The sequence below is a fragment of the Thunnus thynnus genome, chromosome 9 (genome assembly GCF_963924715.1).
Source record: "Thunnus thynnus chromosome 9, fThuThy2.1, whole genome shotgun sequence".
Classification (NCBI taxonomy): domain Eukaryota; kingdom Metazoa; phylum Chordata; class Actinopteri; order Scombriformes; family Scombridae; genus Thunnus; species Thunnus thynnus.
Genome location: NC_089525.1, coordinates 29,578,710 through 29,592,835, shown reverse-complemented (window position 1 = coordinate 29,592,835; position 14,126 = coordinate 29,578,710). Strand labels below are relative to the sequence as shown.

Here is a 14,126-nt window from a genome sequence, read left to right as displayed (position 1 = left end):
ACCTCTTCACTTTAAACTTTTACATTTTCAAAAATCTACAGTATGTGCTTCAAGTCAACATTGGAATTATAGAAAAGCAACTTTAATCTTTCATTTGAAGAGAAGGTGCAACTTTTTTCAAATTGTTTTAATCATTTGGAGGAACAAGCTTTAAATATTTCCCAGAGGCACTTGCTGCGGTCCACTACAGTCTCATCATGCTAACAAGCATGTCAACACTACCTGACCATCTCAGAGCTGATTACAGGTAATATATATTATTATAACTATGAACTATATTTGTATTATACCGCCTCTATTGGCAGGAAAATGTGAGAGATTCAGTATAAACAGATGGTGATAAACTAAAAATCAATATAAAGTGCCTTAGTGAGATTTATTTATTGAGGTTTTTCCTTTACCATTCTTCTGTTTGTAATACAGTCTATACACATTTTGAGGGGTGCGAGTCTCGTCTTGCTTGGTTGGTAAAGGTTATCATTTCCATTTACAACAGAGGCAGTAGAGAAGTGCAGCGATTCATGTACTCTAGATTAGTTTTTGACTAATATGGGTTTTTAAAGGTTTCTCCTGTTCTCTTTAAACTTGCATTAACTGATTTTTTTGTGTTCAGCTGAAACGAGTCGTGAACTCAACACTGACGTCATCTTTTAAGTTGATATGTTGAACTTGTTAGCAAACAGTTGGCGTCGTGTTTCTGTCCACCTGCTGAATAAGTCCAGTATTGACTCTCTTTTAGCTCTGTTGTTGGTCTCCACCATCTCCTGAGGGAAACATCTGGCTCTTTAGCTGCTAAATGCTCCACTATGTTCACCATTTAGTTGCTGACTGTGTCTTTTTGCCGTTTGGTGCTGGGCAGGTAGTGAACAGTGGGGTTTTTAGAGCTGCCTGAGAGCGCTGAGAGTGAACCGAGACAGTAAATTTGCAGCCAGACAGCTAAACAATGAGCTGAAACTCGCTGTAAAGCCCCGTAAAGCCGAGAGGAGCTGCAGAGACGGGTGATAATTCTTTGTTGGTTCATTACTACAAGTGATACCTCTGACACAACACACTGCTGTTTATATGTTGAAAGATACTGAATATAGTTGCTTTAAATGTGAGTACTGAAGTGTTAAGTATTCAAAATTCAATTCAATCAAAATGTGTTAAATTGTAATAATCTCAAAGGGCTTCATAGATTAGACAAACAATGACACCACCTGCTGGTATAGAGATACTATTTTATGAGTATTTATTGATTTATTCAACCTTTCTTCACCCAGAATGTCTATTCAGATACATGTTGGCTACAGATATGATATGCCAATTCACTATCCAGTTTAGTTTTGTGATATGACTTGAAACTCTTCCACCTCGTCTCAGTATCAATCAACAAGTATCCAGCAATAACAGATCAAGTGTGTTACCAGTTTCTGATCATGTGCTGAGGTGATGTGATATCATGCAGGGCACAGAGATTACAGGTTAGGTTACAGAGAAACTAATCAGTCAAATCACCTTAATTATTGTTTGTAAAGCATGAAAATCTGCACGGCGAAATCATTGACGTCCCACCTGTGATCCATTAAAGGCTTTAATAGTAATTTTATCACAATTTCTAGTTGTTATTGTTCGAAAAACTTCATATTTATTGCTCTGTATGCTGTATGTTTTTGTATATATAGCCTATATTATAATAAGGGACTACTTTACGTTGTAATAATGAGTCGTTGCATGCCCTATTAGGCGCATATTGATCTGTTGTGCTACGTTTGGATTCAACCAGTAAAGAACCATAAAACTTCTCCAGTGTTTTTATTAATAACAGTTGTGTAAATAGGCCACATTAACAACAGTTTTTTTTTTAAAGAAACAGAATTGCAAATGAGCTCAGATGTAGATGCTATGATGTGTAGCTTTAATTTATTGTCTTCTTTCTTATGTATCTGTCTCTATAAATATACACAGAAACACAGACCACCCTCAGCAGATCGGCCACAGAAGTTCAAAGGGTTTTTTTTTTTTTTGTTCTGCAGAAGAGTAGAAATAAAACGTGAAAGGCCAGCAGTACTTTGCTTCTTGGTGGTTTATTGTTTACTGGCAGTGTTCTGCTGATGCCCCCAGAGGCTGCAAGTAATTCCCTGCACACTGATGGAGCACTGTCAACAACAGTGTGTGTGCACGCATGAGTGTGTGTGTGTGTGTGTGTGTGTGTGCGTGCGCTATACTATATGTTTGTGAGTGCAGGGTTCAGAGAGAAACCGAGAGAGGATGGGTGTATATTGTAGATAGCGGAGAAGAAAGACAGCAAATCACTGTGCTTGTGTGTGTGTGTGTGCGTGTGTGTGTGTGCGCATGCAGTGGTTCCCTCACTCACCCGATGTACTGCAGTGGATGGCTCTGATGAATAACAATCCTACATGTGGGGCACGTGTTGTTTTCCTCCAGATACTTCACTAGGCAGCTTCTACAGACTGGAGACACAAACAACAAACACAGATGACATATGAGTTACTCTCCAAGCTATAGATTTATAAATTAATCCTTTGGCCATGAAATATACAGTGCAGATAGTATGTTTTCAGATGCCAGTTACAAATAAATGTTTCAGTGCACTTACAGCATCATTGTGTAACTGTGACTGAAATAATCCTGATTATTAGTCTTGAATATTTGTGGAATAATTGATAAGCCGACCAAGAGAAAAATAGTTGACAACTATTTTGATAACTGATTAAAGGTCACGTTATGTAAAATGCACTTTTTCATGTCTTTTCAACATAAATGTGTCCCTGATGTGTCCAGAGACGCCCAAACTATGAGAAAAGACCATCCTCTCTCTTCTTCTTCAGCTCCATCTTTCAGTAAATGTGTGTACAAAAACACTGATTAAATTTGGCTCCCTTTATGACATCATAAAGGGATCTGTTAAACATATGACCTCCCCCCCAGCAAGCTGACCATCCCCGCCCACTAAAACCCACCTCAAACTTGGAAGCTGTAAGTTTTGCCACGTTTTGTGCTGTTTTACTGTTTATTTAGCAGCTGTTGAACTTGGCGTTAGCATGTTGCGTGGCTAATAGTGCTAGCAATGTTGTTGAGGGACAGTCAAGAGAAAATGAGTGGAGCCTTGATTTGAAGCCAACTAGATAACGACAGTCGTAGGTTGGATGGTGGAAACTGTTTTTTTCATGTAGCTTTATGTAGAACTTTGAACTGCAACGCTAGCTTAGCTAGCTTTGTTGTTATATGTTAGCCCGCTCTGCTCCGTGATCCTCGCCAGTACGTGTTTGTTGCTGCTGTAACATTATGTAAATGTATTTGATAGACAGGCCATGAAGGTACCGATGCACGTGTGAAAAAGAAATAGTCAAACCGCAGGAATTTGTTTGCTTGGCAACGTTGTGTAACTTGGATTAGCACCCAGCAGCTAACTTGCTCATAATGCTGTAGTGGCCCGCTGGGCACAGTCGAGCCAAGGCTAAAACGTCCATTCTGGTCCACAGATACACTCAGCGTTACCGTAATACTAATATTAGTGACGCTACTGCAGCTCCAGTATGAATATAGATACTGTCAACAGCCCTCAGTCTCTCCTGTTGCGGTCATATAATCTCACATTGTATCACAGCCGGAAAACCACAACCAGTTCCAGAGCAGGGCGTGGGGAGCAGCAGCTCGTTTGCATAGACACATAAACATCCCATAGAGAACAGGACTGAAACAGAGAGGCCTGCTAGAATGCATTATCTCAGTGGTATTTTCAGCAAAAAACTGCCAAGACATGTTTTGGGGACCTCAGAGACCTATATGAACTTGTTGAATAGGAGTATATCATGTGACCTTTTCATTTCAGTCATTTTTAAAGCAAAAATGTCAAACATTCCCCAGTTCCAACCAGTCAATTGTGAGGATTCGCTTTGTTTTTCTTTCTCCTATGTGAGAGTAATTTGAAGAGGTCACCTTGGATTTTTAGGGAAACTGTGACATTTTTCACTGTTTCCAGATGACAAATATATAAAGCATGAAGTAAAGCATGAAACAGCATTTATAGTTTAAGGCTAGTGTGCAATGCCTGTCCGTGCTATACAGGCCTTTAAAATACATAAAACTCAATAACAAAATACAGAACTGCAGAAAACACAACAATACATAAACATACATTAAAGTGCATGTGACTGATCCCTCTTTAAAATGATAGATTATGAGTTTATAGAACACAATTCGATAATGAAAAGAGTCGTCAGCTGCAGCTGCAGACTAATTACATCATGAGCTGAACATCTTTCACTTTCAACAAACTTCATTTTCTTTTCTTTTTTTTTTGCTGAAGTGTGAAAAAACACACAAACAACAACAAACAGATGATTTGACACAGACAGACGTGACAGAACCAACACGCTATGAGACTCAAACAGATGACAGTCAACTTTAATATTGATTGGTTGTAATATTGATAAATCACATTCTACAGCTTCACTCCCAGCGAGATGATAAGAGCATCACCTGAATAATTAAACTGTAAACGTTGCCGTCAGGATGTAGTCAGTTTTCATTCATTCATTTCATGAATCAGGTGCAACTGTTGCCATTTCTTGCATTTTATGTTTTCACATCAAGTTAATCTATGATTTGTTTTATGTATTTCTTCAACCCACAAGTACGGCTGCAACTGACAGTTATTTAATTAATTGATTAATCTGTCAGCTATTTTTATAATCATCAAATGTCAGAAAATAGTGAAAAATTGCCCAGAGACATTTCACAGAAAGAGAAGAGAGAGAGAGAGAGAGAGAGAGAGAGAGAGAGAGAGAGAGAGAGAGAGAGAGAGAGAGAGAGGGGTGATGTTCTCAAATTATTTGTTTTGTTCTGACTAAACAGTCTCAAACTGATAGATAATCAATTTACAATATTTAGAACAGAGAGAAGCAGCAAATCTTCACATCTGAGAAGCTGGAACCGGTGAATGTTTGGCTTTTTTGCTTGATAAATTACACTTTTTAAGCAATTAAGTGACTAAGTGTTTCACTTCTACATGCAACACAGTGAGAAAAATAAAGAAATTAGAGGATGCACTTCTGTGACAAGCTGCAGAATGTTTAACTTAACGATTGACCTCTCACTTATCCAACCTTTCACGTGCGTAACACGAGACTTATTGTGAGAACCGGCGCTGTGATTCACTGCACGTGTTTCTCCATAAAATCCATCTAACACCTGACGTTTTCTACTGCGGTCTCAGTTTTATTGCAGTGGAGCTTCAGTCTGTCAGAACAGCTGCAATGATGACGTGATGTGAGTCTCTTTGTCTCAGATCGCCGGTGGTGGAGCCCCCCTTTTTTTTTTTTTTTTTCAAAGCGAGAGGGAGAATCAAAGCATCTCGTCTAGACTCTGATGTTTTCCTGCTCCCATCCGCAGTGCAAGAGCTCCCTCTAGTGGACAAACGAGGTACTACGCTGTCTGAGTTCATCTTAGATGTCTAAAACAGATACATGGCTGTTTTATAAAGCTGCATGTGCTTATTATTTAGGGATTAAGATCAGGATATAAAGAGAAGATGATGCTTCATGCTACAAAGATTACATGTGGAAAAAAGGCGATTGTTTAGTTTTGTTTATGTCAAAAAGCAGCAGAACTGTCAGCTTTAGATACTCAAGAATCAGGTGTAAAGATTGGTCTGACAGGTTTTTCCTCACTTAAAATAAACAAAAAAGGTTTCTCTTTAATCTGTTTCAGGCGAACCGGAGAGCGACTGATTGGTCCACACTCCACACTTTTGATTAGATTATTCTGACCGACCCAAATGCCAAAACACACTGTGCCAGGAATAAACGTGCCAAGTTCGATTAGACTTCTCCGAACGCAGCAGGGACGAGAGCGCCCTTGAGCTTAAAAACCCCACAGACGCCTTTCATTATTTATCAGACAACTACGATATGATTTCACAATTGAGAAGAGCTTCAAAAACATCAGCATGGTACTTGTCAAACTACCAGCATGTGGCTTGATGTCAGTATAATTACACTGTTAGCTCTGCCTTCTAGTGACTCAGTGAGTATTAAAAGGCACTTAAGGCTGCAAATGAGGTAAACAGGCCGAGGCCTCGTCCACTCGCTGACCTCTAGACCTTACAAAACGGCTGATTCAAGGTCGTACTACTTGCTTTTCACTTCGGCGGGTGGTGTAACACAAGCTGGCGTACTGTACGACGCAGAAGGCTTCGTCTGTAGAGAAAAGCTCCTGTTTGTCACAAAGTGAACGAGCATGTGATGCTTTCAGGGACACTGAGGCTGCAGAAAACATGAGGCCTCGTTGGTTTGTACAGGAAGTATCTGGCTGGATGGTTGAGGAAGCATTTTTAAATTTTATACAACCTCACTGTGACAAAACGGATTATTCTGGCCCATAACGATAAGCACAAACGCTCAAAGTTAACAGACGCACCTGTTCAAATTGATTCCAATCTAAATTGTGAGTTTCTTTCTGCTGCAAAAACCCTTCCTTCAACCTCAACATCTGGAAAAAAAGGTCTTTTTTGAAGTCAGAATCCAAATCAGGGCACATTTTTAAAAAAAGCATCTTAAAATTCTTTCGGTCTTTGACTTTTTCTTGATCTTTAACCCTTGTTTTTATACCTTTGTGTCTCTTTTATTTCGTCTTTTCTTTGCTCTCCTCTGTGAAGCTCTTTATAACTTCTGTTTCAAAAAGTGCTACATGAATAAAGTTAACTTACTTATATCAGAAGATGATTAACAACGACACATAAAGCGACTAAAAATGAGTCGAACAGACTTCAATCACTTCATCAACAATAGAAATGTACCTGCAGTCACATTCAAATATCTACGATTGAGTTAATTCATGTTACTGTCTCTCTGTTTTATGTCAGATTATGCATTTGTTTGCTTTTCTTAACAGTTAATTAACACAAATCAGCTCATTCATATTTTTACTCCTGATGTGTAATGAACTTCACAGCCTGTAAGACTGAGACTGATAAACACACACAGGACAGAAGGTAACACCGTTTCTGCATCAGTGCAAACCGTTTTTATGCACCATAAAACACACGAAAACAACTGTACGACTGTATCACATCTGATTCTTTTCCACACGGTTTGGCAGCGACATCACAACAATCTGTTAAAGACGGAGCTGCACGGCGTTTTTTTTACTGTTTGTCTACTGTTGCAGATTCGGATCACGAGTCGCTGCGAGACGTATTTCAACCCACTGATAATCTGAATATATGAAAATTAGTCCCAAAAATCGAATTACTGCGTCTGTAATCACAGAGAAAAACCAGAAGCAAACAGTAAGTAGTGCAAGCAGAGTTGTTTTCCCCCTGATGACACTTTCCCAGAGCAACAAAACAGTTATGAATGACATGTTTAAAACGTTTAAGAAAGTCCAATTATGTCCTGAGATGTTTGCAGAGGTTTAGGAATATAAATAATCATTTTATTTTCAGGCACAATATACATTTTCAGGCTTCTTAAAACCTACTTTTATCTGAGAGACTTTTTTATTTCTGTTTTTATTTCTTTTACATTTTCTCTCTTCTTTTATCTTTCACTGATTTTATCTGTTTGTTTTTTTTTATAATCTAATGATTTTATGATTTGTCTTTTTTATTTTTCTGCCCTCATGAAGCACTTTGTTTTGAAAGCGCTCTATGAATAAATAAAGCAGAGGAAATGTGAGTAGCTGCAGAAAAACCTGCTTAGTTTTTGTATTACTATTTTATTTTAGGGTTTGTTTTTCATTAAGTTTAGGAAATTCCCATCTAAATCTGTTTCACCGGGTTAGGGGAAAAAATTCAAAACAGTCGATCCCATACGGGGTGTAAATATCCTCGACTTGTTCTGATGACACAACATCTGTTTTTGTCTCTAAAACTATATTAAAGTAGTTATGACAGCTTGTTATTCCACTTCACTTTATTAAAGTTACACTCCTGCATAAACAAGCTGAAAATAGACTAATTACAGCCAATAAATCAGGCCTGGGGGTTTACACACGAGCATAAAAACCCTGCTGAGGATGTTTGTGCTACAGATTTTTTGAAAATTCATTAGGATGAAAGAGCCTGAGACAAACACTACGTTAGTTATTTTAGGGAAGGATCCTACAGAGAGTTATTGGAAGGGATGCTGTGCAACTCGAGGAAATAAAAACTGCAACATCCAGCTTTTAGTCTGCAGCGGGTTTTTACTCGAGGCTCTGACCAGACGGCATAATGACTCTGACAGCAGACGGAGACGGACGATATCGCCCCGTTTTATTGGAAATACCCGGCTAATGATGCACCGCTGCGTGAACAGGGGATGACATCTTCTCACCTTCGTCTGAGGGCTAATACATGTGGCGGTAACATTTTCTGTAATCCTGTGTGTCTTGCTTAAGGTTTCATGTAGAGAAAATGACGTTTATATAAAGCATGAGAGCGTTTTGCTTAAAAGAATAAACATATATGTGTGAAACTCTGCTGTGCATGAATAGAAATGATGGGAAACATTAAGTTGCAGGTTGAAAAACTTCTTCTTCTACTTCATAACCGGTGGTGAGGACTGTACAGACTGAAGGTAGTGTTATAAGTCAAAGTGCAGCTTTTAACAGAGCTGCACAGATCTCAGAGGCATCACTCTGTCTCCAGGATTCCTCCCGTCGGGGGAAAAATCCTGGAGGTAAAAAAACCCTGAGAGACAAAATACAGCCAGCGTGAGTCAAACAAACAAGAGAAACAACTGACGAGAGAAAAAAACAAGAACAACAGGCGGAAAAAAGGGAAAGAATACTTAAAAAATACATAGAAAGACAGATGAAATCGTGTGTGAGCAGGTGACTCACAGGTGTGTAAGCACTCGGTGACGGTGGTGGCGTCGATCAGGTAGCCCTCACACAGACGACATGTGATGTGGGCGTTGATGTGACACAACTTTATCTTCCTCGTCAGCATGTCGGGGTTCTGAGGAAGAAGAAGAAGATTCAAATTAAAGCTTTTCAACAAAACCCAAACATCATTTTTAAAATGGTTTTAAATCTTGTTGAAACATCAGGAGCAAATTCTTTATGAAATGTAACTTTATACATCAAAGTATTTTCTTTCCTTCCTGCATCAGCTGGAATATTTCAGTGATAAACCACAACATTTAAATACTGTTCACACATTAACATGTAATGAATGAACAGTGTCTTTTCTGTTTGAAGCACATTTCACTCTCTAACTTTACCTTTAACACTGACTTACCTTCACTAAAACTAACATTTTTTATGCACTAAGAGTATTTTTATAGTGTTTTTACTTTAAATTATACGAAAACCTTTTCTAACAACATGTAAAACGTTTCAAACACAAATTTATTTGTGTTATTTGCAGTTTGAAACATAAAGCCTGTATTTTACCCAGTTATTAATGTGAGTCATTTTCGTTATGAATAAGACATTTCTTATCTGTCCACTGACAACACCACTGTATGTGTCACTTCCTGTTCACTCAGTCATTTCTAAAACACACAGAGAGAGTTGTGTTGTAGTTGATATTAAACCAAATTTATTTTAAACCCTTTAAACTGTAGCTGAAGTTATTTTAGCCTCGTGTGACCTTACAGGAAGAGAAACTACATTGTTTCTTTTAAAAACAGCTTCAGCCAAAAAGTTTATGTTTAAATATAAAAAATAAACTAAACAGACTTTTCTGTGTGTTTGAGGTTTTACAGTTAACACTCGTCTGAATATTAAATGTAAGGTTTCACAGTCCTTCTATCCGAGTCTCTAATATCTGCTGGAAGTTCTGATATCTGTTGAAGGAAATGTTTCATGTTTATTCATTATTTGTTATTTTAACTAACAGGTGGTACAAGTTACAGTATAAATGTTAAATCATCAAAACACACATAAAAAAACTGCAGAAACAACCAGCTGTAACTGTCGGTACAGATGGTGAGAGTGGTGAAACTGCAGCAGTTGTTCTTTTCCTCGCCTGTCGTCTATTTTTAGGACTCAACTTGTAATCCTGTTTCTCTCCAGAATGACTGAACAGCCCTTTGTAGAGAGAATTCATTTCAAATAAGCTATCATGTTTTTGCTTTATAAGTATTTAGTCTGATATAATGACTACATATATAACTTTGAATACATTTGCCATATCTTGATTGATATCTCTGAAGATTCTCAGTCTTCCAGCTCATAGTTTATCCAAAAACACTGAGTCTAATGATTATTTTCATTAGCGGCTAATCTATCACTAATTTTCTCAATTAATCAGTTCGTTTTTTGGTCTGTAAAACAACAGTCAGGTGTCTAAGTTAAAAGATCCCCTTCAAATGTGCTTTCAATGTAAGAGGAGGACAAAATCCACAGTCCTCATTTTTGAGTAAAAATGTATTTAAAAGTTTATCTGAAGTTAATATGAAGCCTCAGCAGTCTGAGTTAGTCCAATAAAGTGGATGTCTGCCAGAGAGACGGTCTTTTTAGTAGAAAAAATTCCCTCTTTGTGTCTCGACGGACAGTATTTTCCTGTTCAGCTGCGGTGGAAGGATCGGAAAAAAAAGAGGGAATCTGGCACTAAAAAGACAGTAACTTTGAAAGATATCAACTTGGTTTGACTAATATTAGCTTTAAATTAACTTATTAATACATTTTGTGGATTTTACCCCCATCACAGACATTGCAAGTGCTTTATGTAATGGTCAGTATGAAGAGCAGGGATGATTACAGCAAGAAAAACATGTCAATATTCATTTGGGCTCCTGACTTGAAAAATTGTGAATTAGTCCTTTAAATGTGAATATTTTCTGGTTTCTTCAGTCTTCTATGATAGTGAACTGAATATCTTTGGGTTGTGGACTGTAAGTTGAGACAAACCAAACATTTTTCATAACTTTATGGACCAAACAACTTATCAAATAATAAAAAGACAATAAAAATCAACAGATAATGGAAATAATCATTAGCTGCAGCCCTGCATGAGTCACACCTGGACTCATGTGACTCAAACGACTGATGGTCCAGTTGCTTTCTGGATAACATGATAGATATCAATTACTGCTGGCCCTGCTGCTCGTCCACCTGCAATGTCAAGCATTAAACAAAAAAAACCCACAGCAGGAGGAGAGGACCGCCAGCAGCAGTAATGCACCCAAAAATCATAACAAGGAACATTAGCTTCTATATTACTGCAGCATTTTATGTCCGCTAGCAGAGCTTCATTGTTTTCTATGTCTGTTCTTATTGAGCCCAGGGGGGCTACTGCTGCAGTTATTGTAAGTTCTAGGTTTTCATCTCCTGCTCGTGTGTCTCCTGGAAGAAAATGCGACGCAGCTGTGTGCTCGTTATTACAGCAGAGACGCTACGACGCTTCACACAAGACATTAAAATATGGTCGTGAACGTACAGAGTGTTTTACTGAAGCAGGATCAGCTGAAACCACGTCGACTCGCACGTTCCTGCGAGCAGGACTAACAGGCTGCGACGGGGAGCTCAGCTGGTGATTCATGCTTTAAAAAAGATGAATATGGGAACCGTGTTGAAAGCAGTGATTTGCCACACAGAAGCTGAGTAATTGTGTTGAGTAACCGAGTGACTAACTGTGGTTTTTACTTAGTAAGAAACGTGATCAACAAGAATCTCAGCTGATGTGTCAACAGGTCTGTGAGCTCTGTGTCGGTCCACAGCGGAGACGGTTTCTAGTGTTTCTCTATCAAATATGTTCTCAAAATGTTCAAAATTTGTGCAACATTTGTTTGTGAACATGAACTATTAAAGCACAGAATCAGCTGACATGATAATGACCTGAAAGTGGATCCTGCTTTATTACCTCATGTAGTTTTGAGCTGCAATGATTAATTAATTGATTAGCTGCCTGCTATTAAATTAACCACCAACTATTCTGATAGTTGATGAATTGTTTTGACTCATTTTTTAAGAATATTCTCTGATTCCAGCTTCTCAAACGTCAATATTTTCTGGTTTCTTTAGTCGTCTATGACAGTAAACTGAACGTCTTTGTGGACTGGTGGTCAGGACACAACTAGACATCTGAAGTGTCATACTGGACTTTGGGAAACAGAGGTCGCCATTTTTCACCATTTTCTGACATTTTATGGACCGAATAACTAATCGATTAATCAAGAAAATAATCAACAGATTAATTGATAATGAAAATAATTGGTAGTTGCAGCCCCGGTTGTAAGGACGGCCCCTGTGTCAAGATCTAGTTTCAAAACTTTGATTATCATTTGTGCTTATATGTTAAAAGCTGCAACAATTAGTCGATTAACACAAAAATTAATCATTTTGATAATCAACTAATCTTTTTTTTAAAAAGCAAAAACAACAATTTGCAGGTTGCAGCTTCTCAAATGTGGAGATTTAAAGCTTTTCTGTCTTCATACATGATAGTAGACGTTTGACTGCTGCTCAGATAAAAGACAACATTTAAAAATGTCACCATGAGCTCTAAGAAAACTATAATAACTTCACTATTTCACTAGACATGTTAGTGACAAACCGATAAATCAAGAAAATAATCAGCAGATAATCAATTAACACTACATGTTTCATTACAGTTTCAGAAACACTCCAACTAGCCCGTCTGGCACCAACAATCTTAGCGAAGTCGAGATGACCTGAAGCTCCTGACCCGTGCACAGCTGCCTCATGATTGGCTGACTGGATAACAGCATCAATAAACAGGTGTACAGGTGTGACTAATAACGTGCTCGGTCAGTGTGTATAAATGTCATCAAGTGTATGACAGGTGAAAGTATGATGGATGTCAGTTTATCATCGCTCTTATAATAAAAAACACCAAAATGATGGTGATGAGCTGACTGGCAGAGAAAACTTCAAACATTAAAAAAAATGTGTTTTTTAACTTTTAAAGTGTTTCTTTTGATTCAAACTAGTGTGACACTACTGAGGAGACTGCTGGGCTCTCACAGAGTAATTTTTACTCCCTGCCCACTATTAAACTGTCAAATAAACATTACTACAACCAGTTTGTTACTTCTCCTCTCACTTATAACGCTGAAGAAAGTGAATTTCAATCAGTTTAGATTCTATTGTCACTTCGCCAACCGTGGCGGCCTGCCAACCAATTAAACAACGGGGTAAAATACAATTACTGTACAGTATTTCTCCTCCCCACAAAGGCTGATTGACGACGCATCGACCAGGGTTTCTTGCGGAGCGAACGCATGGTAACTGAGTGTGTGACTAACCAACAGAACTACAACAGCAGACAGTTGCAGCCAAATCATAAGATGTGAAATTACCAACAACTACCTCTCACATAATGTCTGGTTCTGCCCGGTGAGACGGCTGACATCCATCATTTAGAAGCTACAGCCTGTTCTGAAATCCTCGCTGACTGCTGAAAATGTGCAGGTGTCTAGACGCCGGGATAGACACGAGGAAGATGAAGACACCGGTCGAACAGAGATGCTATTAAAAAAAGATTTGTTTTTTAGGTAAATGGTGGGGGTTTTTGTCATCTGGTGACACGTATTTTTAGTGAGATGACAGTAGGGAGGTGACAGAAAAGGAGAGAGTAGAGAGACAGGAACGACATCGAACAGGAGATGTTGCAGACTTTTTAAAAAAGGGATTTCATGACCCTGTAATCTCTCAATCTATGAGTGAAAGAATAAAAACAAGCACTGAAGCTTTACTACCTGTAGTCAAATGTTAAACCTTCATTTCTCACAGAATAACTCAACTAAAAGTCTTAGAAACATGTTGATACGCAGGAAATTCTTTCCTGACAACCACCTAAACAAAGACATGTCCCATGTCCAATAAAGGCCCAGTATAGACCAGTAAATGCCTAAAATGTTCAGTAACACACTTCTGTCTGTTGTCAAGGCCTCTGCCAGACATTTCCTTAACTAAAGTCAGACAGACGTTGTACCGATTTTGCCCAATTTTAGAATCAGGCCATATTTCTGCCAGATTGGTTGTCGTTTCACATGCCGATTGAGGTCACAACGCCTGATTGATTACCTGAACGATCCAACAATCTGACTCTCGGATGATCGGTTGGATTTCTGGCATGTCAGAAATGTAAGTCAGCTGTCTAGCAGTTGAAGCAGTTCCCACAATCCAGTATAAAGTTACCTCAACACGCTTTATTGGATTTGTCTGTG

General features: G+C 38.4%; 1 protein-coding gene across 1 annotated transcript in view; it reads right to left on the bottom strand.

Moving 5' to 3' along the window:
• Positions 1-14,126, bottom strand: part of LOC137189887 (polycomb group RING finger protein 3) — a 65,383-nt gene that overhangs the window by 24,946 nt on the left and 26,311 nt on the right. The window contains exons 3-4 of the mRNA XM_067600000.1: positions 8,830-8,947; positions 2,357-2,453 (exon numbers count right to left, since the gene is read on the bottom strand). Coding sequence (XP_067456101.1) covers positions 2,357-2,453; positions 8,830-8,947 — 215 coding nt within the window. The remainder of the gene's footprint in view (positions 1-2,356; positions 2,454-8,829; positions 8,948-14,126) is intronic.